The sequence below is a fragment of the Liolophura sinensis genome, chromosome 6 (assembly GCF_032854445.1).
Source record: "Liolophura sinensis isolate JHLJ2023 chromosome 6, CUHK_Ljap_v2, whole genome shotgun sequence".
In the NCBI taxonomy this organism is placed as follows: domain Eukaryota; kingdom Metazoa; phylum Mollusca; class Polyplacophora; order Chitonida; family Chitonidae; genus Liolophura; species Liolophura sinensis.
The window spans coordinates 12329796-12354094 of record NC_088300.1 but is presented as its reverse complement, the minus strand read 5'-3'; the positions used below and the strand labels follow the sequence as shown (position 1 = coordinate 12354094).

Below are 24299 nucleotides of genomic sequence, written 5' to 3'. Positions count from 1 at the left end.
CACACTCTGGTCAGGTGCTCTCGGTGGTCAGTGTAACTTCCCATAGAAGCTGTATATATACATTTTGTAATATGGTCTTTCTCAGGAACTAACTCTCTTGAGACAAGGTAGTATATGCAAATTTATAATCTCTGCTACATGTATACCATTCCAAGCGGTACACTATTGATGATGTCAGTAATTCGTTTATCAACCTGAGCAGTCTGATCTTAACGCACATATATGTACCTGTATCATATGTCAATGAAGGTATGACTGTGGTTGGCGGTATGGAAGATGTAATGTGAAGCGGTACGGCTTCCCTGGGCGGCCTACATTATGTATGCCATCAGCTTTGTTGTTATCAGGTCAACAGGGATTAATATCATCATCATCACCATGTGACCTCTAAATGTAATGCTCCATGTATGACCTACATGTAGCTGGCACTGATCTTGACTATTACTCTTTTGGTTAAGTTAAAGGAAAATCCGCTCAAGTTCTAACAGAGCCCCACTCTTAGAATCCCAGATTGGTCGTCTGTGCAATCCTCTCAATGGAATATGACTGTTAGTAAAATTCCTGAGGTAGCATTCAGTTGTAATCACTCACTCATTCTATTGCAATCCATTCTTTATGCACATGGTAACATTTTTTGTGTTGAAGTTCATTATGACAGAAAAAGCCTACCTTGTTACCAGGACAGTGATATCCACATGTGCACAATGAGGAGCATTTCCTGTCAAATGTAATCTGCCCCAAACGTGTTAATTCCTACTTGATAAGGACTTTTTGTGGGTAAATTGCATGGCTCCATGCAAATCTTCACTCTCCTCCTCATAATGTTGATTCTTTCAGATCTCAAAACCGCAGACTTACTACCCTGCCCACTCAACTACTACAACCCCAAAGCTCCATCCATTCACCAGAAAACTCATTATAGATTGATTCTCCATGATATTCAGACTACTTGAATGACAGTGGACCTGGATACCCTGGATGGTAGTTTAGATTTGAATTGCATGCTTTCGTTTTATTCTTTTGCCATGACTGTTTTGTTCTTCAACTGCTCAGTATTTTTCATGTTACAGTATCTCTTAATTTTCTTAAAATGAAAGCTTGAGGATTGGGTCCAAACCATTAGAGTGCTGCACTGGTCAAATGAGAGCCTTTCCCCTCTGGCTATATTAACTCTATGACAATCGTGTAATCTACCACAGAGATCCAATTTGCCTGGCAGTCTACTTGAATCGTCGTGTTGCAGCACAAACTTTTGCTTGTGCACTCTATTGTCAGTTCACACCAGGATGCCTCCCTGCGCTTTCACGAGTAAAAACTGTAGCTATTAGTCTCCTGTTAACACTGATCGCTCTCATCAAAGCAGTTGAATAATATTCAGGCATGTTGCCTGCTAATTTGACCTGAAAATTGGCTGAGTAACATCTTGTCATTGGCAGACACTGCATGGCAAGCTGTGCACAGAAGAAGGCTATTAGTAACTCTGATTCTGTACAGGAGATGGAACATTGCTTAATCTAGGAAATTTGCAGTAAGAGATTACCAGATAATTTCGCCTTCCTGTAGACATATAAGGTGATGGTGTCACTGTCCGGCTTGAATCCAGCTTCTGCTACTTTGTTTCCTGTTCACTGCATGTCTTGATACATTATGTACCATGTTGTAGGATTTTTATGACCTGTCCACCCCACTCTCACCCAGCCCCTACCACCAACACCCCCCCCCCCCCCCAACCCCCACCACAATTCGTGAATGCAAATCAATTGTATCATGATGTGTGTTACTTGTAGAGACGATTTTTTAAAAACTGTTTTTAGATATGCCTTCCTAACTTCACACACACATTCTTTTTATGAACATGACTTCATTAAATTTTGAAGCTGGAGGCTTCAGAATGTCCAGTTTTTCCTCAGTTTTAAAGAATTTAAATTTAGTCATTTTCTGACTAAATGTGGGAAGCAAATGTGACATAAACACTGGCAACACCAAAAATAGTTCTTCTAACACTCAACTTTTTACTCAGCTGAAGTAATGCCTTTGTCTTCTCATACCTTATGGTTCTACATGTAGGAGACATAAGAGCTTGATTATTTTTGCTTTCATTTTTATTGGAAATATTATGCACCACCAAATGTAAATTTTTGCAACTTAAAGATATGCATTTGCACTTAAAACAATTGATTCATCTACATTTCATCAGTGTTTAACCAAGTGTTTAAGCTGTGATCCCAACCTGGTTTTGAGTTGTGGTTAGAAAGTCTTGAAATAGGATGTAATTACCTGTATAATGAAGAAATTTTTGTGGTTATATCTTCCCTATGAGGCTAAAGATAGTTTCTTTAGGTATTCAGGGAGTTTCTTTAGGTATTCAGGGAGTAGTTAAGTTCATATTAACTGTGTACATGTAACTTTCAAGAAGCAAAGTTAATTGCTGTTTCTTGAGTCCACGATGGTACTTGCCCTCAAGGAGTGTTAAAAAAAACTCGTAATTAGTGTTTAAATTTGCTGTCAACTATGTATATATGTACTTTTGAAATCTCCTTGCAGGACAATAAATCTTCAATAGTCATGGTTTAAATATGTACAATGTGTACGTGTTCTGATAGGTTTTGGGGAGTCAGTGATGCGATTGGTACCTGCATGCACAGTCACATACAATCCAGCCTGAGCACCAGCCTAGAAAACATCATGCATATTCTTCTGTCTTTTCTCATTACCAAACTGTATTTCGATAACCACTCAATTAGGTATTCTGTTGGTGTAATTTGAAGTATTCCATAATTTTAAGGATGAATTAATATCATGCTAAATAGGTCAGTTTAACTACTAACATGTAGATGTCTGTTGATTTTCCACAATCATGTGAATAGTTAATGAATGACTTTCAGCAACGACCGTACGAAGCCTAGGTGAAAATCACTGAGTGTCCATGGAAAGCAAGATTCTTGTTTTGATGGATGTTCAACAAAATCAGTTTTCTCAAAACTTGATTTTTGTGTGGATGTTTAAAAACACAGATACATCATGATAGGTACAATCCCAATTGATCCGACACCTTAAACTGGAAAAACTCATGATTAATGGCTATCCTTACTTCAATTCACAATAACATACCTCCTAGAATTGTACTTCAGTCTACTTTGAGTCAAGTTGGCAGGGCCTTGTTTTGAAATAAGACATATGTGATGGTGTAATATGGGCTATAGTCTCTGGGAATCTCACAGTTAAAGGGGCTTGCTTATACTGTGCTATAACCACCTTTGATCCAGCTATAATCCTCTTCCTTCATCATAATGACAAAAAATTATGCTATGGTAACAGTTTTTAAGCCTCATCTATTGCGGGTTAATGCATTTTTATGAGCTAATCCAAAAAGAATGTTTTTTGGAAATGGTCTCCCATGTGAACTGAAGCGTCACAGAAAGCACATTGCCATTCTGTGATTAGAATAAATAAGCCCCGTTCCATCACAGGAGATATGCGGGTAATGCAGCTCTCGAATGTAGGCCAACTCTGCAAGGTTATCAGGCTGTACAGAAAGTTTTAATCTGCCAATGTTTCTTGTGTTGTATTGCAAGAACAATGACCAGTGTAGATAATTACACTGTTTCAAGGACGCTGTTATTCTGATTCTTTCAGTTTGGTTGTGTTGTCATGACATGTGAATAATAATGCTGTTAATATTATATTCACCGGTAATAATAATTGAATACATTTCCCAGACTTTCTTTTCTTAACAGCTCAGCACGTTTTAGTGAAGCTTGGTACATATATGTTAATCACTGTGACAAGTTACAGAATATGTTCTAGTTTCTTGCAGTTTGGTCCATTTTTGACAGAATAATGATGGCTGCAATGATCATGTATATAGATTCAATATGGTAATTATTTTGCCGATCAAGAGTCGTTTGCTCTTCATCCTGTTTGTTTTTTTTTTTTTTTTTTTGGACTATTTACATACTAGCCAAAGGGATACAGAATGGATTCTGAAAGATAGGCAAGCCCAGGTTTACATGTATGCTGAATTTAGGTGTGGCAGATTTATTCAAGCATCAGACCAGGGTGGCGGTGTTTCACCCAGGAAACCCTATCTCCACTGTCAGCCTAGCAGTGTTTAACCCAGGAAACCCTATCTCCACTGTCAGCCTAGCAGTGTTTAACCCAGGAAACCCTATCTCCACTGTCAGCCTATCAGTGTTTAACCCAGGAAACCCTATCTCCACTGTCAGCCCAGCAGTGTTTAACCCAGGAAACCCTATCTCCACTGTCAGCCTATCAGTGTTTAACCCAGGAAACCCTATCTCCACTGTCAGCCTATCAGTGTTTAACCCAGGAAACCCTATCTCCACTGTCAGCCCAGCAGTGTTTAACCCAGGAAACCCTATCTCCACTGTCAGCCTAGCAGTGTTTAACCCAGGAAAGCCTATCTCCACTGTCAGCCTATCAGTGTTTAACCCAGGAAAGCCTATCTCCACTGTCAGCCCAGCAGTGTTTAACCTAGGAAAGCCTATCTCCACTGTCAGTCTAGCAGTGTTTAACCTAGGAAACCGTATCTCCACTGTCAGCCCAGCATTGTTTAACCCAGAAAATCCTATCTTCAGTGTAAGTCTAGCAGTGTTTAACCTAGGAAAGCCTATCTCCACTGTCAGTCTAGCAGTGTTTAACACAGGAAAGCCTATCTCCACTGTCAGTCTAGCAGTGTTTAACACAGGAAAGCCTATCTCCACTGTCAGCCTATCAGTGTTTAACGAAGGAAATCCTATCTCCACTGTCAGCCTATCAGTGTTTAACCCAGGAAACCGTATCTCTACTGTCAGCCTAGCAGTGTTTAACCCAGGAAATCCTATCTCCACTGTCAGCCTAGCAGTGTTTAACCCAGGAACGCTTATCTCCACTGTCAGCCCAGCAGAGTTTAACCCAGGAAACCCTATCTCCACTTTCAGCCTAGCAGTGTTTAACCCAGGAAACCCTATCTCCACTTTCAGTCTAGCAGTGTTTAACCCAGGAAATCCTATCTCCACTGTCGGCCTATCAGTGTTTAACCTAGGAAACCGTATCTCTACTGTCAGTCTAGCAGTGTTTAACCCAGGAAACCCTATCTCCACTGTCAGCCTATCAGTGTGGATTCTGTATCCCTTTAAATCACCATTGACATGTACATGTGAACATGGTGTTCTCACAAATAGTGCTGTACATGTATAAATTCAAAGTTACAGCTATTAAATATTCTGATTTAGTATGTATTAGGCTGGTCAGATGCTCACCACATAGTTATTATATTTTTGTTTATTTCATTGAGTAAGATTTGTATTCTGTATAGTACCTTAAGCTATAAATTATTGAACAAAGTAAATCCATCATTTTTGATATGGCGTGTCCTGTCCATTTATCTCCATTGTGGCCCACATGATTTACATGTGTGTAAGTATGAAAAGGGCACTTTGCCTTGAAGTTGAACAGCAGTCTTTGATATATTATGTCGTTGTTCTCACAGTGTTTGAATGTTTTGTTGTTTGAGGGGTGAATTAAGACATAGTGCAAAAATCACCAGAACGATTTCGATGCTCGAAATAAATTCTTTAAAGAAGTTGACAAAATTTTCTTGGAACGGTTAAAGCCTAGGTATCTGTTGAGGAAATAGTATATTTCTTGGATAAAGAGTTGTTATTCCCATAATTTTTTGTGAGCTGTCAGGTCAGCCTTGTTATTACACTTTTGTGCCATTGTGTTACAGGGGCTTTTAGCCACATTGAATGATTTTGAGTGATGTATATGGCTTCTACATAGCAGCCCACAAGCCACAGAAGTGAATGTAGATAGGTAAATGGTGACCATAGTGAATGAGTGGTTGTAGTGGGCACACAGGCACATTAACCCTTTCCCGTTCCCGGCTCGATCTGCTAATGTTGTTTTTATGCATTTGTTAAAGATCTTTTAGGTGTACATGAGTGTATTATTGGTGTAGAATATTTTGAAATTCCGACAGTGTATATTCATTGTGACGTGTAACAGTTTCAAATATGGATGAAAACACTTGGTTCTAAGATGGCAGTATGTTAAATGAACATCTTAATTCATAATAAGGGGCCTCTGTGGCGCAGTTGGTTAACGCGCTAGTTTGGCGTAATGACCCAGGAGTCTCTCACCAATGCGGTCGCTGTAAGTTCAAGTTCAGCTCATGCTGGCTTTCTCTCCGGCCATATGTGGGATGGTCTGTCAACAACCTGCGGATGGTCTTGGGTTTCCCCCAGGCTCTGCCCGGTTTCCTCCCACCATAATGCTGGCAACCATCCTATAAGTGAAATATTCTTGAGTACAGCGTAAAACATCAATCAAATAAACAAATAAATAATTCATAATACCAAAAAGATAAATTAAAACTTTATTAACCTTGATGTACATGTAACCTTACATATTAGCAGTTTCGGTGATTGTATGACATGGTAGGTTAAAATGTGGTGAATGGATTTACCAGGGATGATGAACTGCGAAGGAAATTGTAGTTTGTGGGCAGATTGTTTGATTCAATTAGAGTCTGAAAATTTCTGCCGCTTTCTTGACATCCTGTACTAATTCACTGCCTGCTGACAAGCCTTTAGCAGAAGATGTAAATTTGTACGTATAGATGAGTTGGAGGAAATGATCTGTGCATCAGAATCATATTAGCTGTGAATTAAGTGAGCACACTGCATCTTGTTACAAGTGTATTATTAGCGGACAAATGTAGCCAGTGCCGATGACAACTTCCTTCGGTTCTCTTCACTTTGGAATGTCCAGGAAAATATTCCCCGTTAACATTCGTGCAAAGTCTAGTATCTTGTAGATCTGAAGTACCCAAGATGACGTTCACAATAAAACCATGCCACATCATTCAACAATAAGGACCCAAGTCTCTGTACTTTATGTAAGCGTTTGTCTCTGACAAATATTTGGTTTAATTACAAATGATCAGCTCCATCATTCTTAATAACTATATAATTTTGCCATAATTGTTTGAAAATGTCTGTTCAATTAGATCTGTTTATTTAGAAATTTATGCCATGATAGAATTTTCCTCACTAATGTGAGAGGAGTTCTCTCCCCTTGTTTTCTTGCCGGTATGATTATCTTATACATGTACAGGACAAGCCTGGTAAAATAAGACACCCTTGTTGACAAGAAGCTAAATCATGCAAGTTGAAAAAGGAAAGGATAATTGGGGGTGGGATGGGTTCATGTTGTTAACACGGGTGAAATTAGAATCAATTTTTTGTTGAAAATTATATGTGTGTTGTGGAATTTGCCAAACTCCCTTCGGTTTTTGGGTGATTTCTTGTTCTTTTCTACATTTCATTAAGAAAAGTCTGTCTAGAATCAAGTTTTTGGGTTTCCTCTTAGCTTAATATGGGATACCTTTGTGTGAGTGAGTTTGGCAGAAAACACCAATCAAATAAGTAAACAAATTACTATTTTGAACATCTAGAAGATCAGGTTTGCCTGAAAGGAGTGCTATACTTGTGTCATAGCTTGTTCATAATGCATCATCACAACCCATATTGTGCATAAAGCTATTGACTTAAATGAGGTATCCACGAATACCTGTGGGAAAGAACGGGTGTATGTGATGCTGTTACCAGGAGGTCAAAATTGGCATTGTAAAAAAAATCATATTCTCATGAGTCAGTGTTATATTGTACTGACAATCCTAATTGATGTGTTCACTTCTTTCCGAAGGCTCTCTCCCTTCACACATTGGCACATGTCACATTTACCAAACTCCTATTACACTAGCACTTACTTGTAATTTAATATCGCAATGTTGGCCTACATTGTCACAGCAGTAAAGGTAAATTATGTAAAGGGTTTGCGAACATATTATTTCCTGAAAATACATAAAGAGGACCATCCTGTAAAATAAGCCGTATGTACAGTTTACTATGAAGAGAATTTGGTCCCTTCAACCTACTGTTCAGCCATTTCTTCAGTTACTTGATAAGATCCTCTGTCTTGGATTTTTGAAGTTAGGCTTACCAAACGTAAACTGTATAACCTTGTGAAGGTAGGTCTGCCAGCAACCTGCAGATGATAGTGGGTTTCCACCCAGGCTCTGTTCGGTTTCCTCCCACATATTATGCTGGTTGCAATGGTATAAGTGAAATATTCTTGAGAGTATGGCACAAAACACCAGTGAAATGAATAAATGAAATACAGTAAGATAGAAAGACTTTTCCTATTAAACACTGTTAAAATAGAGGCAAGAAGAAAATGTGAGGTCATGGCCGAGTGGTTTAGATCTGTGGGTCTGAATTTCTAAGACACACAAGGTGTTGGCTCACTACCAGACTCAGACTGGCAGATTCCTGGAAATGAGTGGTCAGCAGTGCTCTTAGAATTGTTTAGGTGGCCTCAGATGATCTTGGTTAAAGATCATTGTCTTTGCGCCCATGTACCCTTACATTTATTGTTAGTTGCATCACATATGCCCACCAAAGGTTTGTGGTGTAGGCACTGCATGGCCACCTAAGGTTCATTCAACCTGTTAAACTGATGAAAACTGATAAAGACAAAGGAAACAAAGTAAATTTCAGCAACCTTGACCTTTTCTTCAAGGTCATTTAGGTTTGCAAATTATTTAGAGTTATATTATATAGAAATGATATTATTTGTTAAATTTGTGAAGAAGGGGCCTCCATGGCTCAGTTGGTTAGCGCGCTAACGCAGCGTAATGACCCAGGAGTCTCTCACCAATGCGGTCGCTCTGAGTCCAGCTAATGCTGGCTACCTCTCCGTCCGTACGTGGGAAGGTCTGTCAGCAACCTGCAGATGGCCGTGGGTTTCCCCCGGGCTCTGCCCGGTTTCCACCCACCATAATGCTGGCCACCGTCGTATAAGTGAAATATTCTTGAGTACAGCGTAAAACACCAATCAAATAAATAAATAAATTTTTGAATTTTTTAAAATTGCCATAATGCCACTGAAATAATATCTGTTTTCCAGCTAATTTGGCTGAGTATATTTTAAGTGCATTGTACATTTTTTTTTTAAATTTCTCCATTTTGACTGCACAGAATGATATATCAAATAATCACCACAGGGTATTTATCAGAGCATTGTATGGTTTTTTGTTAATTTGTTCCATTATGACTGCGGGGAATTATATGTCATTTAATGGCCAAGGTGTATTTATGAGTACAGTGTATGATATTTTGTTAATTTGTTCCAATTTGACTGCAGGCTATTATAATATGTGGAATACCTCATTTGTTTCAGGGCTTTGAAGGCAGAGTTTCTATGTCCTGTAGCTGTGACATTGATGAGATAGAGATCACTGGACATGTAGCAGAGCTGAACACTGCAGGAGGAGTGATTCACATTGATCCGGTACAGATCTAACATGTGTACAGTCTGGGACATGAGCAAATTCTGGGAGAGCGGCATATCACTCATCTTAAACATTTCGGAGAAACTAGCCATTGCTCTGATAAAAATCACTGTTTGAAACAGCTATTTTGTTGATATATCGCTTTAGTAACATGATCAATGTATTATTAATACGTGTATTTTGAGGCACATATTTTGGTGCACTTTCTTTGAGGAATACCTTGGAGCACCTGACAAACTGTGTTTTTTAACCTTTAAGCCTTTGCCTATCGACCATTGCAACCCACCACAACTGATCTGACATTAGTTGATGGCTACAGGATTCTTTGCATTGTGCATGTCCCATTGCTTTATCAATTTAAGCATCTGGACTGTGCATCTAGCAGAGGATGAAAGCATCATGCACACATTGACAAGAACAGAAATGATAAACTTGTGAGAAATATTTCAGATACGTGTGTTTTGGGCTGATCAGTAATTCAAATGCTTGGAGGTCTAAGGGCCCATGTGGACACAAGCTTTCATGAAAAAAACTGGATAGACATGTGTAAATGCTTATGTGCTCCACTGCCTAAATTTACTTTTGTTTGGTGGATTGGACATAAGGAGAGCATGATGTAATGAGCCGAGTCCTGTCCAAAGGCCTGTTATACAGAGGTTTGTCAGAAGTCCAACAGTTCAGTTCTGACTTAATTTATACGTCGAAACAGACATTCATGTACCAGCCGTCAACCAAGATGGACATTCCAAGCCTATAATTGCAAAGCCAATTCCCAAAACGGCCTTTAGCACAAACTTCCAAAGAACGAAGAAAGTATAGAAAGTTCGAAAATAGGACTGAATACTAAGTCCATCAATACAGAGTTCTGTGTTCAGTCCAGCAGTACTGTGTTTTGTCTTTAGTCCATCAATACAGAGTTCTGTGTTCAGTCCAGCAGTACTGTGTTTTGTCTTTAGTCCATCAATACAGAGTTCTGTCTTCAGTCCAGCAGTACTGTGTTTTGTCTTTAGTCCATCAATACAGAGTTCTGTCTTCAGTCCAGCAGTACTGTGTTTTGTCTTTAGTCCATCAATACAGAGTTCTGTTTTCAGTCCAGCAGTACTGTGTTTTGTCTTTAGTCCATCAATACAGAGTTCTGTTTTCAGTCCAGCAGTACTGTGTTTTGTCTTAAGTCCAACAATACAGAGTTCTGTTTTCAGTCCAGCAGTACTGTGTTTTGTCTTAAGTCCATCAATACAGAGTTCTGTTTTCAGTCCAGCAGTACTGTGTTTTGTCTTAAGTCCATCAATACAGAGTTCTGTCTTCAGTGCAGCAGTACTGTGTTTTGTCTTTAGTCCATCAATACAGAGTTCTGTCTTCAGTCCAGCAGTACTGTGTTTTGTCTTAAGTCCATCAATACAGAGTTCTGTTTTCAGTCCAGCAGTACTGTGTTTTGTCTTAAGTCCATCAATACAGAGTTCTGTGTTCAGTCCAGCAGTACTGTGTTTTGTCTTAAGTCCATCAATACAGAGTTCTGTCTTCAGTCGAGCAATACTGTGTTTTGTCTTTAGTTCAACAATACAGAGTTCTGTCTTCAGTCCAGCAGTACTATGGTTTGTCTTAAGTCCATCAATACAGAGTTCTGTATTCAGTCCAGCAGTACTGTGTTCTGTCTTAAGTCCAGCAGTACAGAGTTCTGTGTTCAGTCCAGCAGTACTATGGTTTGTCTTAAAATTGCCCATATAGTTCCTGTTAATCATCCAATGATTCTGCTTAATGTAGATGTGAAGAGTTTCTAGTCTTTTTCTTACATTACTACCCTGAAATTGCCTCATGGAAACCATGACAACTCACTGGGCAGACAGAAGCCTCCCCCAACCCACCCACACTCCCCTCCCTCCTTGCCCTCGCCTCTCCTCCCCCGTGAATTGATAGTGCTGATAATGATCATTTCAATATGAAATAAGAGGCATTTGGGCATTTTGTGTATTATTACACCAGTACTTAACTTTCAAACTTTAATCTAAGAAATGGTCAGGTATTATGTGGGTCAAAAAATTATTTTGACTTGCTTGGGGGTGACAAAATTTGTTCTATTGATTTATTAAATTGCTGCTTTACACCATACTGAAGAGTATTTCACTTATTGACCAACTGTTCTGAAGACCTTTCTATTTCACATAGGAAGGTTTCTCTTAATCACAAATGTCAGTTTTGCCAGAGTTAAAGTATCTGAATGGTTAGTGCAGCACATATTTCAAGTTTCATTTTACTTGCATTCAGTCTATTTATAGATTGTAATTTTTGTATTCGTCATGGCTTCATGTGTGTAATTTGATTGTAATGCGTGCTTGTTTTCTCATTTCAGGAGGAATGTTTGCTCTCCTTTGATGATTGTAACAATGCTTCCATGGTCACTTTCATGTTTTCTATTCATGGTAAGATGGTGGTGTTTATTAAATCTTTGTCTTTTTAAGATGGTACTTTCCGTCAAATTGGTGTTATAGTTGATGTTTCCTGAAGGTACATGTAAAGGTTACAGTGCCGTGTATGATTGTTATGTGGACCCGTGAGCTCATTTTCTTTCCCTGCTACAACACAGGTACAAACATATATTGCTTTCATCCTGTACAAGAAACCATGCTTGGGGCACTACAGCATCCCGGAAGACAAGTTATCAAGCAAAACTGATGCATTCTAATGACAGCTGTTAACTGATCTCAACTGTTCAAATGGGTAGTTGACTTTGTCATCACTTGGTACTGTGTCCAGTACAATTAACAAAATCTGAAATATTTTTCTTGTGCGTACCCTACATCCTGAACGCTTTCAACTACAAACATATTGAATGATTTAGCATATTAGAGAAACATTGTGTGACAGGTTATTTTATAATGTATGTAAAGTTTATATGTGTCTTTTAGGGAACAGTTGATTTTAGTATTCTAAATCCTATCAACTGTGTTTTCAAATTGCAGATTAAGTTGTAATTTAATGGTCCAGTTTGATCAGAGTTTAGGGTACATATTCGAGGATGGTGACAAATGAGAAAGACTTAAATTTTGGAATTGGTTGTAACATACTTTAATCTCTGTGTGTCTTCCCTGGAGTCTGTCTAAGGTTGTCTATTGCCTTGCATGTGTGTAGAACAAGCTGTTATTGTCAGGTACCATAGGGCTACAGGAGCTTTCCGAGTTTTCTCGTCATACACTTTACCACATCTCTCTTATTACTGAAATAATCTTGAGAATGGGTTGAGTGAGTTAGAACATGAAAAAAAAAGGAAATCTTCTTTTGCCTTAAAAAAATCTCAGATTCTTATGTTTTTTGCTTTATTAAGACTCTGTTACAGAAATGGTATTCAGCAGACTGAAGGTTTATTGAAAAAGAATGATTATTGATTCCAGATAAAATTGGGTTGGAGAAGCACATTTCCAGCAGAGACACACGGTTTGACAGGTGGGCAGAAAGAATAAGACAGGAGAGCAAAAAGATAACTGCGGAGATTGAGGAGTTTGGTGACATTATGCTGGTGGACACCATCGATTCTTATCGTAACTTGCCAGCAAAACTCTTACACTTTCATCACAGGTAAAATATTCACAACAAATTCGCATTTGTGTTGTTTTGGTTTATATATGATTCAGTAGATAGAAGTAGAAAAGGCAGTACAATTAATGTAATAAATATCGAGTAGTGGGTGAGAAATTAATGTCTCTGGTGTAAGATTTTCTCCAGCCATACATGTGCTTGTCACCTTGTAGTTCATACTGAAGACAAGAAAGAGGACATGCAAGTGATCTCCATTTCCACAAACTCTGTAGCATTTTATGTCAGGAAGGTTACAGAAATTTTAATTATTGTTTATGTGGAAAAATGTGGACTATCCAGGTAATTTTTCCTGCTGAAGACATATTTACATGAGGAGAAAGCCTAGAAAAAGAAGGAAAATGATATAAAGATGGGAGGCTGCACAAAATAAAAAAGGATGGGTTTTCAGTTTCAGTTTTTTTTTTTTGGACCTATTTTGAGGTAGTTTGCACATAAAAAGCAGACTAAAATTTATGTTGCCTGTGCAAAGGTGAGGAGAACATAATTGAGATGCCAGATTAATCAATGCTCACCTTCATTTACCTTTGTCAGGAGTGATGACAGCCTCTATACAAAATTCACTGAGCTGGAACTTGGGTTACATTAGTTTTATGCTCGTGCAGTTAGGAACAAAAAATAAACAGTTCACAAAATCTAATTGGTTGATGCCCTTCCAAAGCATTGTTTTAGAGAGCTATTGTGTGTATTGATTTTAACCCAGAAGTGCAACTCATTAATGTTATTCATAATAATACAGGAACAGTAAAGTTTGGCAATGATGGCCAGAGCTGATGGATGCTATTTGTTTGAGAATATGTGTGAAATATATGACGCTGTTTCATGCACCATTAGGTGACCATGTAGTTTGTCATTTGTACAAAACAATGATCATTAATTTGTTCCAGCAGTTTTATCTATGAAGCCGGTTATGTCATAAAATGGTGTGAGAATAAGTATGTCTTGTATGACATCATGTCTTGTTGTGTGAGCAAGGAATGTTAAAGTTGACTGAAGTTTTGGCTGAACTCAAAATAGAAAAAAAGTAAAATAAATTTCTTTTCGTTGATACCATGGCGTTTGGGTGAGAATGTCAGAATGTTATAACAAAAGTGATATGTAACAGAGTGAAATGTAATTTTTATCAGTGAAGGCAATCCTGACATAGTGGTCTGATTTCGTGCCATTTTTGTGTATTCTTGTGTATTTTGAGCACTGTGGCTGAAATTGTTTTTTCTTGTTACATTTTTTTTTGTTGCATTTTGTAATTATGAGAGTCTGTTGTATGAGCTGTCTTATCTGGTTGTTGAATTGGTAGATTACAAAAGCAAAGCCATCAGTATTTTGTGATGAAGACTGATGATGACTGTGTTGTGAACGTGAGAAATGTGCTACAAGGGTTACAGCTCTTAAACAAGACAAAGGTGGCCAAAGTCTGGTGGAGCAGGTAGGTGTTCAGGCGGAATGAATCCAAATCTAACAGGTGATCATAAATATCTTGTAATTTTTTCGTTACATGTGTTAAACTTATTTAATTACATTAAGTTTAACAGTTTTCCAGTTGCATATTTAGCTTGATACTGTTTTGATTCTGATTGATTCTGTTTTGATTCAGATTGATTCATCCACCTTATGGGGCCACTTAATATTTTTTGTGACTTTTGATTAATTCTTAAAGAAAAACATACGTAATGGCATCAAATAACATTTTGAGGGAACATTGAGGTGAAATACAATAATCTGTAGGTTTTTGATTTGATATTAAAAGTTTGATCATTGTTTTTTAAGCAAGAATCTGTCAAAAGGAAAAACATATGAGCTTTGATTTCTGTAAACTGTTTCAGTGGGTAACCTTTAAAATAATAAGGGCCTAAACTGTGTTCAATTCTGCCATTTTAATGTGGGAAAACTAGTAGCGCATTACTCATGCCTGTCAGGGGAAAAACGGTCAGTTCAGACTGGCTCCAAGTCTGCATTGAACGTGAAGAGGTGTTCCATTAAATTTTTGGACATTGTCCACCATAATACTGGCTGCCATCGTATAAGTGAAATATTCTTGAGCACTGTGTAAAACGCCAGTTAAATAAATAAATAAAGTTTTGAGATTAGCTGCCATGAAAGATAAAGAGTGCTTTTTTCATACTTTGAAACCTGGCTTGGGCTGTGATAAAATGGTGCTTGTTGCTGCCTGTCTCATAATGCACTGATGGGTTAAAGTAGAGAAACATGACTGTTGAGCACGGTGGTAGTATAATGTGCCTGGTGGCTTTGGCATGATGCATGAGTGACATCATATGGCAGAAAAATTGTCGATGAAAAAAACCCAAGCATACATATGTATGTGTATGTTATTCTTTAAAAAAAAAAAAAACATGTTTATTACAAGTATTGGAAAGGTTACACCTAGGGCTACTTTACCTTGACCGTCATCCTAGTTGTCTGTTGGTACGTGCAAGTACATGGACTGTTATAAGAGAACAGCTGATTGCTGAGGAGGATGATTAAATTATCTTGTTGCTGCTTCACGAGGCTTCGGATTCATTTATCCTGGACTAATGGCCAGATAAAACCAATATTTAACCAGTTCTGAATTATTAGCCAGCTGACTATGGGAACGTTTGACCATCTGACCGCAGCCTTTGTGAATTCTTTGGGTGTGCATATATTCTGTACCTCATCAGTCAGCTACTGTAAACACTTCCCTGCTAAATGGGTTATGATGTGGTCCAGAACAATAAAGCTGGCAGAAAAGGTTGTAATTGTCAGTGTATACTCAGCATTTCTCTCTGCCAGTATTGGTTAATGACTGAACTCGGCAAACATTTAGTTAGAGTAATGACGTTCCAGCGTGCCAACTCACGATTGTCCAATGCTTGGGGTGTGGATAAATTGAAGCCATTATCAGTTAATCCTCCCGTGGCTTTGCAATGATCTTTTCTGCACTCTGTACTACCTCCACACCTACCCACCCCCCAAACAACAATTCTTCAGAGATGACCCCTTTGTATGCAAATCAAGGGAATATCCCAGAACCGAAAATTGGCTGCATGCAAGTTTGTTATTAGACACTGCTGAGATGTTCATTACCAAAGCTGTGTTAACGAAATTGAATATAATCCCTGAAATAGACTGAGCATATGTGCAGAGAATTGTGGGATATATGTCTGCATGGAATTGTAGAAAATATCCTCATTTGATGTTGATAGTGAATTGTAGGAAATATTCCCGTTTGATATTTATTTATTTATTTATTTATTTATTTTATTGGTGTTTTACGTCATACTCAAGAATATTTCACTTATATGGCAGCCAGCATAATGATAGGAGGAAACCGGGCAGAGCCCTGAGGAAACCTACGACCATCTGCAGGTTGCTGGAAGACTTTCCCACGGCCTGAGAGGAAGCCAGCATGAGCTGGACTTGAACTCAGAGCGACCGCATTGGTGAGAGGCTTCTGGGTCATTACGCTGCAGTAGCGTGCTAACCAACTGACCATTTGATATTAATTAGAAGAAGATTAAACGAAATATCGCCATATGAATTTTGAAAGGGTATTGTAAGAAATATCCCCATTTGCTGTTCAAAGCGGATTGTGCTGGAATTATGGGAAATATCATGTTTACTTAGAGGTATATAAGACTTTTTGAGATTCCCCATATTATGGTGTAAACAAATGGCAGGCTGTAGAGCTTGTGTAGGACCTCATACCAAAAACATTGGTATTCTTGGTCACCAATGAGTTAACTTTGTCCTCTGAACTTGTGTGAACAATAATATGAAATAGGCAAAGTCGCAGACCTAATGTAGTGTATAGGCCTACATATATCTCTCTGAGGCACATTAATAAGTGGTCTGTTATCAACATTTAGGCTCTATATAAGCCTATAGGAGCTGAAACACTTATACAAAACAAAGAATTTGTATTACTGCATGTGCTGCATGTGGTTCTATTCTGAATATATGGGGCTGTGTATAGTCAGGGAAGAGCCTATCACTTTTAATTGGCTGTTCCATCAGTCTCACTTTCTACAGCAGTCATAAGTAACATGAGGCAGGGTGGGAAAAGGTTACCATTTGAAAATAAAAACAAGCCATTGAGATTTCTGGCTAGATTTCTAGTACATGCATGTGGTGATGAATGAAGTAAGCCCATTAGTGAACACATAGGTTCTATACTTTGAAATCTTAATTTGTTATAGGGTGTGATATGATACCAGCAACACCTGTGTTAAAGTACCACCTCCTATAGACCTATATGGCCTTGTGTCTTGAACTTGTGTGGGTGATACTCTTTTTCTGGCTTTAATGTTTAACATCAACAGTGGTTAACGTCCTTGTTTGCAGCTACAAGGAAAATGTGATACCCTTTGCATGTTAATGTTCATTTCAAGATATACACATACAGCATATGTGTACTATGAAGAAAAAAAATATGCTGCAAAGCCTGTAAAAGGCTTTCTGATAGACTTGCAATTGATAAGTAACGTTTTGCAGGCATAATCTGCAATATAATGTTTGAGGTACATGTAGGCAGGTAATGGTATTGTACATGTAAATGTTTTTTTCCAGGCTGTACCAAGTAGTTTCAGTTACCCATTAAATGAATGGACAACATATAAGAGGAAAACACTTGTGCAGGCCACCCCCACCCCCCAACCCCACACCTCTCTATAACAGCCAAAGTTAAAAAAGAATTTAATTATCAAGAGGTACCACATAAATTAACTTTGCAGAATATGCCATAAACAAGAGTTTACAGAGAGGGCGTTGCATCCTCTGACCATGCTGACTGTGGTATAAATCAGACATATATACATCAAAAACCTATTATTGAAATTATAACTACCTGATCATCTCATAATGTGTAAAGTGAAAAAAAAATTATTAACATAATCAAGATAGAAAGTAAAACAAGACCCAGCTTTAACAGCTTTTAATTTTAGAAGTTTTAAACATGGAGAAATGCAGATAATAAATAGAGGATATTATACAGAAAGGGTTGAGTATCATAAATTTTTTTTCAAGTGAGAGGTAAAATGTGAAATGGGTCATCATTTCCATCTTACACTCGAAAAATGTTTATGATGTTCAACATTCGCCATGCAATAATTTATTCCTTATTTACAGTATGACAATGTCATCGCAAGAAAACATACGTCAACGTATTTTGTGATGTTGTGCCTTCTTGCGGGACGTAGGTATGTTAAAGATGAATAAATTTGTAATGCTGCGTCATCCCACTGAGCTTGGTTTGGAACGCCATAAAACAAAATGTTTCTTTGTTGACAGCAGGGTGTCTGGTTGTGAAATATCAAAGCTGTGACAAAAGTGGTATTTGATACCGTGAAGTGTCCCTATTATCAGTGGCGGAAATTCTGACATTTCACCTTTACTTAAGTAGTGAAAATGGCATAGTAGTATAAGTGAAAAACAAACAATACGTTTTTGACATTTTTGTTATATGGTATCACTGTTGTGGGCCTATAATTAGCCTATATGGCCAATGAGATGAATGTATGGTGTGTGCTATTTATACCTTAATAAAATTAAAACAGCAGTGCTTTTGACTAACAATTGTCTGGCAAGTGTGAAGTAAACCCTTTCCATGGAAAAAACATGAATTTACTTTGAACTAGGCCTAAATCATGTGAAACTGAGAGTGAGCCGGTTGCAGATTAGATTGTGGCTGCTAGGATATGGGAAAGCTGAACTCGGTCATCTCTTCCATTTTTGGCTCTTACAGTTTGGAGTTGCAGAGAGAAAAAACGCTGTTCAAGATTAATGATAATTAATGAAAATCAGAAGCATTCAGTGTGGATAAATTTTAGATTCTAGAGCAGTTGACACTTTTTACTATTTTTATACGCTCTCGCCATTAGGCAGAGCGTGTTATGTAGTAGCGATTTTGTCCGTCTGTTTGTTTGTCCATATTCATGTCTGGGCTGTAACTCCAATAGTTTTTGACATTTTTTCATTTTTGGTGGGTACATAGATACACAGATGACGTTGTGTCGATACTCAAATATGTCCATTTTCACAGTTGTCATGGTAACCAGATAGCCTTTTTCCTTATATATACTATGAAGATAGATATGATTTCATGTTCGGGGTATAACTCCAGCTGTTTTCCAGGTAGAATTTTTGGTGGATACATATATAAACAGATGATGATGTGTTGCAACTCACATTTGTCCATTTTTGCAGTTGTCATGGTAACCAGATAGCCATTTTCCTGATATATACTATATAAATAGATATGATTTCGTGTCCGGGCTGCAATTCCAACTGTTTTCCACGCAGAGGTTTAATTTTTGGTGAGTACATAAATACACAGGGGATAATGTGTCATGACTTACATTTGTCCCTTTCTGTGGTTGTCATGGTAACCGGTAGGTGTTTTCCTTATATATACAATATAAATAGAAATGATTTCGTGTCCTTGATACAACTCCAACTGTGTTCCACATAAAGTTTTTATTTGTGTTAGACACTTGCACAGTTGTCATGATAAACACATACCTATCATCAACACCCATGAGTGAGTGAGTGAGTGCTTGGGGTTTAACGTTGTACTCAACAATTTTTCAGTCATATGACGACGAAGGAATCCTTAGGGTGCATGTATGTGTAATGTGCCTCCTTGTAGCAGGATGGATTTCCACTGCTCTTTTATCTAGTGCTACTTCACTGAGACGACTTACCAAAGGCAAGTAAGCCGCCCCCGCTCAAGCCATTATACTGATACGGGTCAACCAGTCATTGCACTATCCCCTTCATGCTGAACGCCAAGCGAGGAAGTTACAACTTCCTCTTTTAAAGTCTTAGGTGTGACTCGATCAAGGATTGATCCTGGATCTACTGGTCCTGAAGCGGACGCTCTATCAACACCCATGAAGATTCCACTTAGGGGTTATACTCACCACGGTGTTGCTGGTATTCTTTTATACATTGTTGGGCATATGTTGTGTTCACCTGAACTCTTGTTCCCATAATGCTTTCAACATGGCAGTTATCATAAAAACCAGACGTTATGCAGCCATATTTAACGTGTCTCAGGAATACGAGGGGTAAATGAGTTTAACTTGCACACCTGACTTTACTGGAAATGTTTATTCAAGCTTGCCTACTCTGCATGTGGACATCATTCTCTTCAGTCAAATAACATTATATTTTTTGTTAACCTTTATAATAGACTAACCCGGCTCTCGGAATTTAAAAAAAAATCAAGTTAATAAGGTGCATAAATTGCACTGAAAGCTGCTCTTTTGTATTTGAAAAGATTGAGGAATTAGGGTAGATCTTTTTTTAATCTTTTAGGATGGCACTGTTGCCGTGTTCTAAGAATGCCGTGTTTCAAATGCTTTCTAAATGGGGTCTAAATTGAAGGCTACGGAGATTTGGTATTCATATTTACATTTTGATATGGAGAGGTATGTAATTTGTTGCCAAATATTAGAAGTTTGAGTTGGTGAAGGAATGGTGAGGGGTACATGTATGTTGATTTTTTTTTTTGGTAAAATTAGTTTACATTTACTTGTTACAAACGTACTTGTATTTACAGTTTTCGTGATCAGTGGTTTGTGGAGCGACATGGGAAATGGAAGGAGAATACATTCACAGCTGATGTGTACCCGAAGTTTGCCTGCGGTACAGGGAATGTTGTATCTGATGATGTCAGCAAGTGGTTGGCAGAAAATGTGGGACACCTGCATTTGTTTCAGGTATGCAGGACATTTTTAATATTGCATCTCTCTCCGTCTAGTGTCCTCCACATACAAATCTGATATATATGGTTAATTTGTTGGTTTTTACACTTTTTTGATTTATACAACTGATTAGTATTTAATGTCATACACAAGAGTGTTTGACTTATACCATGTTGGTCCCACCATGATGGTGTCCGCCGTCATATAAGTGAAATATTTTTCAGTAAGGCATAAAACACCAATCAAATAAATGAATTGGGTCAGTCGCCACTTCGTCCCGAGAATGCGAACGGGTACATATTCACGCATATCGAGTAAACCCAAAAAGTAAACGTTCTACACTTTCGCCGAAGAGAAAGTCTATACCCAAACTAAGTTGGAAACTAAAATGCCACGGAAGCAGTTAACCTCATAATACTTACTGAACCAATACAAGTATTTCACATTGGAGGAAATTTCACATCTGTAATTTACAAAGCTTCCTCTCCGGCCATACGTGGGAAGGTTTGCCTTCTACCTGCAGAGGGTCGTAGGTTTCCCCTGGACTCCCCTCAGTTTTCTCCCACTATTATGCTTGCTGCTGTCGTATAAGCAAAATATTCTTGAGTACGGCGTAAAACACCAATCAAATAAATAAATAAGTAATTTACAGAGCCAAATGAAAAACTTCAGAAAGGAACTTGTGCATTTCTCAGGAGAATCCACAGCAAGCAAACTTGTCTGTATATGTGTGTTAATCTGAAGATGTGATGTGTCTGTGCAGAGATTAACCTGGGCAAAGTGGAGTGAGCATATGGGCCAGATACTATCAGTTGTTTTTCAAAGTTTTTTTATGGTTGCCATGTCGGACTGGGATAGGGAAGACTGTTCTTTTTGTTGTTTTTTTTGTTGTTTTTTGTTTTTAAGCAACATTCAGATGGTGTGATTTGTTGAATACTACAATCACATGATCTAGCTCAGGTCAGTCCAAATTTCATTTCGCTAGGAAACTTGACAATCTCACTTTGTGAAGGCAGCTCAAGTCAATGGCAATGGTTACTTGTATGCTCTAAGCAATGGGAGGGAAAGAGTTTGAATGTTGATTAAAAACTGAAATCTACAAATTTGAATTTTGCTGACTGTTTATAATGTATGGAAATTGCCATGGTTATAAATTTGTAGTGCTCAAGTAACTTGATAACTTACATTTTCTTGTCCGCTATCTCGGAGAGGTGAAAGCTGTAATTCTGGTGATTCAGCATGTGGAGTAAGGGACATAACTCAGAAAAGTTTTAAAATCTAAAGTGAGCTCCCTTGTGTCATGCAAAAGGGAAAGAAAATAACGTGGAATTAACTGCTGCAAATTTATGTTTTCAAAAATAAAACCACATTATGCAAACTTTACCATTGAATTTTAATTGAAAGTTTGACAAGTTGAATTCTGAGGAGATTCTGGAGAACTGTATTCAGATAGGCATACTTCTGTCGACTAAAGAGGTAGTCCAAGATAGGAAATGAATGGAGACCCTGGAAGTTGCCTACCAAATGCCTTCGACCAGCAAATGTCACACGACTTACAGACTTTAACAATGGCAGGAGATAATCTTCCTTCCCTCTCCATGTACTGATCGTTCACACCTAGTGTCACACTTTAGCTGTCACCTTATATAGGTGCTAATCCTTCTGTAGTATAACATTCTTTCTTTGGAACTATCCATTTATGTTCTTGACCTTCACTGATTGTATATATAGTCTTATATATAGTCTTAGAATCAAGATAAAAACGTTGCCACCTAGTACAAAAACCTAGAAGTTGTTATTGAAAGCGTTGTTTTACTTATAACTACTAGCCTCCAAAGGCCGATCAAAGACGAATTAAATATATTTGCAGACTCATTTCACCGTGTTCTGCCTATGTACACATGCACTTACAGTTTGAACTCTCTTTTTTGGACTATAATCCCACAAATTTACTTTATGTGTTAAAACATTGTTTAAAATTATTCAAAAAATTGGTGTGCAGGGAGAAGACGTGTCAATGGGTATTTGGCTATCAGCTATTGGAGTGGCATATATAGAGGTAAGGTGTCAATAATAAATTAACCTAATTTAATAATGTGATGTCTTGCTTAGCTTTTCTGTCAATAATATTTTATTCACTTTCTTAGTTGAAGCTGTGTGCCTGCAACTATGCAGCTCCAAAAGTTGGTTGGTCTGTCGGTCAGATTTTTGAGATCTATCTTTTAACCTTGATCTCCTATCTTTTAAGCATGGAGCATTCATTTAATGAAGGGGCTGGGTGCTGAATGACAAAATCCTGAGAGAAGATGTCATAACAGTTGTGTGAATTAGCACCTGTTTCTGTGTTTCATTATGACTAGAAGATAAATGTTTCAAGTATATGCTGTAAATCTTCAAGTTTTTGGACCTCTAAAGCCCCTTTTCCAGGGGACATTATGCATACAATTAAAATGATGCTAAAAATAATTTGCTCATCTAACTTAAGATGCAAGCTTCATAAAACAGTGCAAATTATTTCTCTACTTCCTGTTCTCTCAAAAAGTTCTGTAGAGGTGATTGAAAAGGGTGAAAATTTAGGGTATGTCATGAATACTGCATTATCAGAAATAAGGCTTTATAAAAGTGAATAAGAAGGAATTAGAAGATAGATGGTAATATTTTTATGTTTACAGGACAGTCGTTGGCAGTGTGATGACACATGTGTAGCCACCTCATTAGCTATTTCTCAACTAAGCCCTGGAGATATTCGCAGGATGTGGACAAACCAACAGACCTGTGGGAATTTCTGTTACTGTGATAATAAACCTTCACACTCTGACAGCAACTTATGATATTTTCTTAAGTTAGACGTTATCAATTGCTTTAAGTGATGTGCCAAGTCTGTGGCATCTTGCCAGATGAGGAGAAAAACTGTGAATAGACATAGTTGTGGGAAACATTGTCACCTCTTAGACACTGCTGACCGGGATTTGTTCTGTATTCAAGGATTGAAATAAAAATTTGTGAGTACTACATCCCTTCATGTTTCAGTTCTGACTTTGACATTATGTTTAATTCATACTGAAAATCCATTAATTTCTGTTACATATTACCTCTGAGACTAACATTTCTATTTTGTTTTTCATTACCTTGTTTTTCTGCATTGCCAGAGCTTTGTTTTTTATCAAAAGATATATATATATTCATGAAATAAAGAATGCCTATTTAAAGGTTCAGAGTCTCATGAAACAAATATATAGGCACTGAATCAAGAATAAAAACCAAATATCAATTATTGTCCAGGTATCGTGTGGGTAAGACTGATCGCACAAGAATATATGTGGTGGGTTAGGTCTCTCATGATTTACACTGAAGGTTGATTATGTCAAGAGAAGGTTGTTTATATCAAGAGAAGGTTGTTTATGTAAAGACAACTTGGACTGTATCCAGGATTTATGTTGGCACATTACTGTAATTCTTCAACCTTTTTGTATGTTAGCAAGGTCTTCATTCAAGACGTTTTTCTGTGTAGACTGATAAAATTATACTTTTTTGTGAAGCCCTGCAGTTGGCCAACCAAACCAATGTAGTTTTGTTTCCAAATCAAATAAAAAGTGTCCATATAATGCACTCAAAGTTCCTCTCATATGCGATAAGGTTGAGGAATTAAGGTAGAGATAAATGCTTGG

At 37.8% G+C, this 24299-nt stretch overlaps 1 protein-coding gene across 1 annotated transcript in view; it reads left to right on the top strand.

The window, feature by feature from the left end:
* Window positions 1–23712, top strand: part of LOC135466902 (UDP-GalNAc:beta-1,3-N-acetylgalactosaminyltransferase 2-like) — a 215209-nt gene extending 191497 nt beyond the window's left edge. The window contains exons 7-13 of the mRNA XM_064744655.1: window positions 9247–9357; window positions 11706–11775; window positions 12745–12928; window positions 14244–14372; window positions 20487–20646; window positions 22634–22690; window positions 23304–23712. Of these exons, the coding sequence (XP_064600725.1) occupies window positions 9247–9357; window positions 11706–11775; window positions 12745–12928; window positions 14244–14372; window positions 20487–20646; window positions 22634–22690; window positions 23304–23462 (870 nt within the window). The 3' untranslated portion in view covers window positions 23463–23712. The remainder of the gene's footprint in view (window positions 1–9246; window positions 9358–11705; window positions 11776–12744; window positions 12929–14243; window positions 14373–20486; window positions 20647–22633; window positions 22691–23303) is intronic.
* Window positions 23713–24299: the final 587 nt, after the last annotated feature.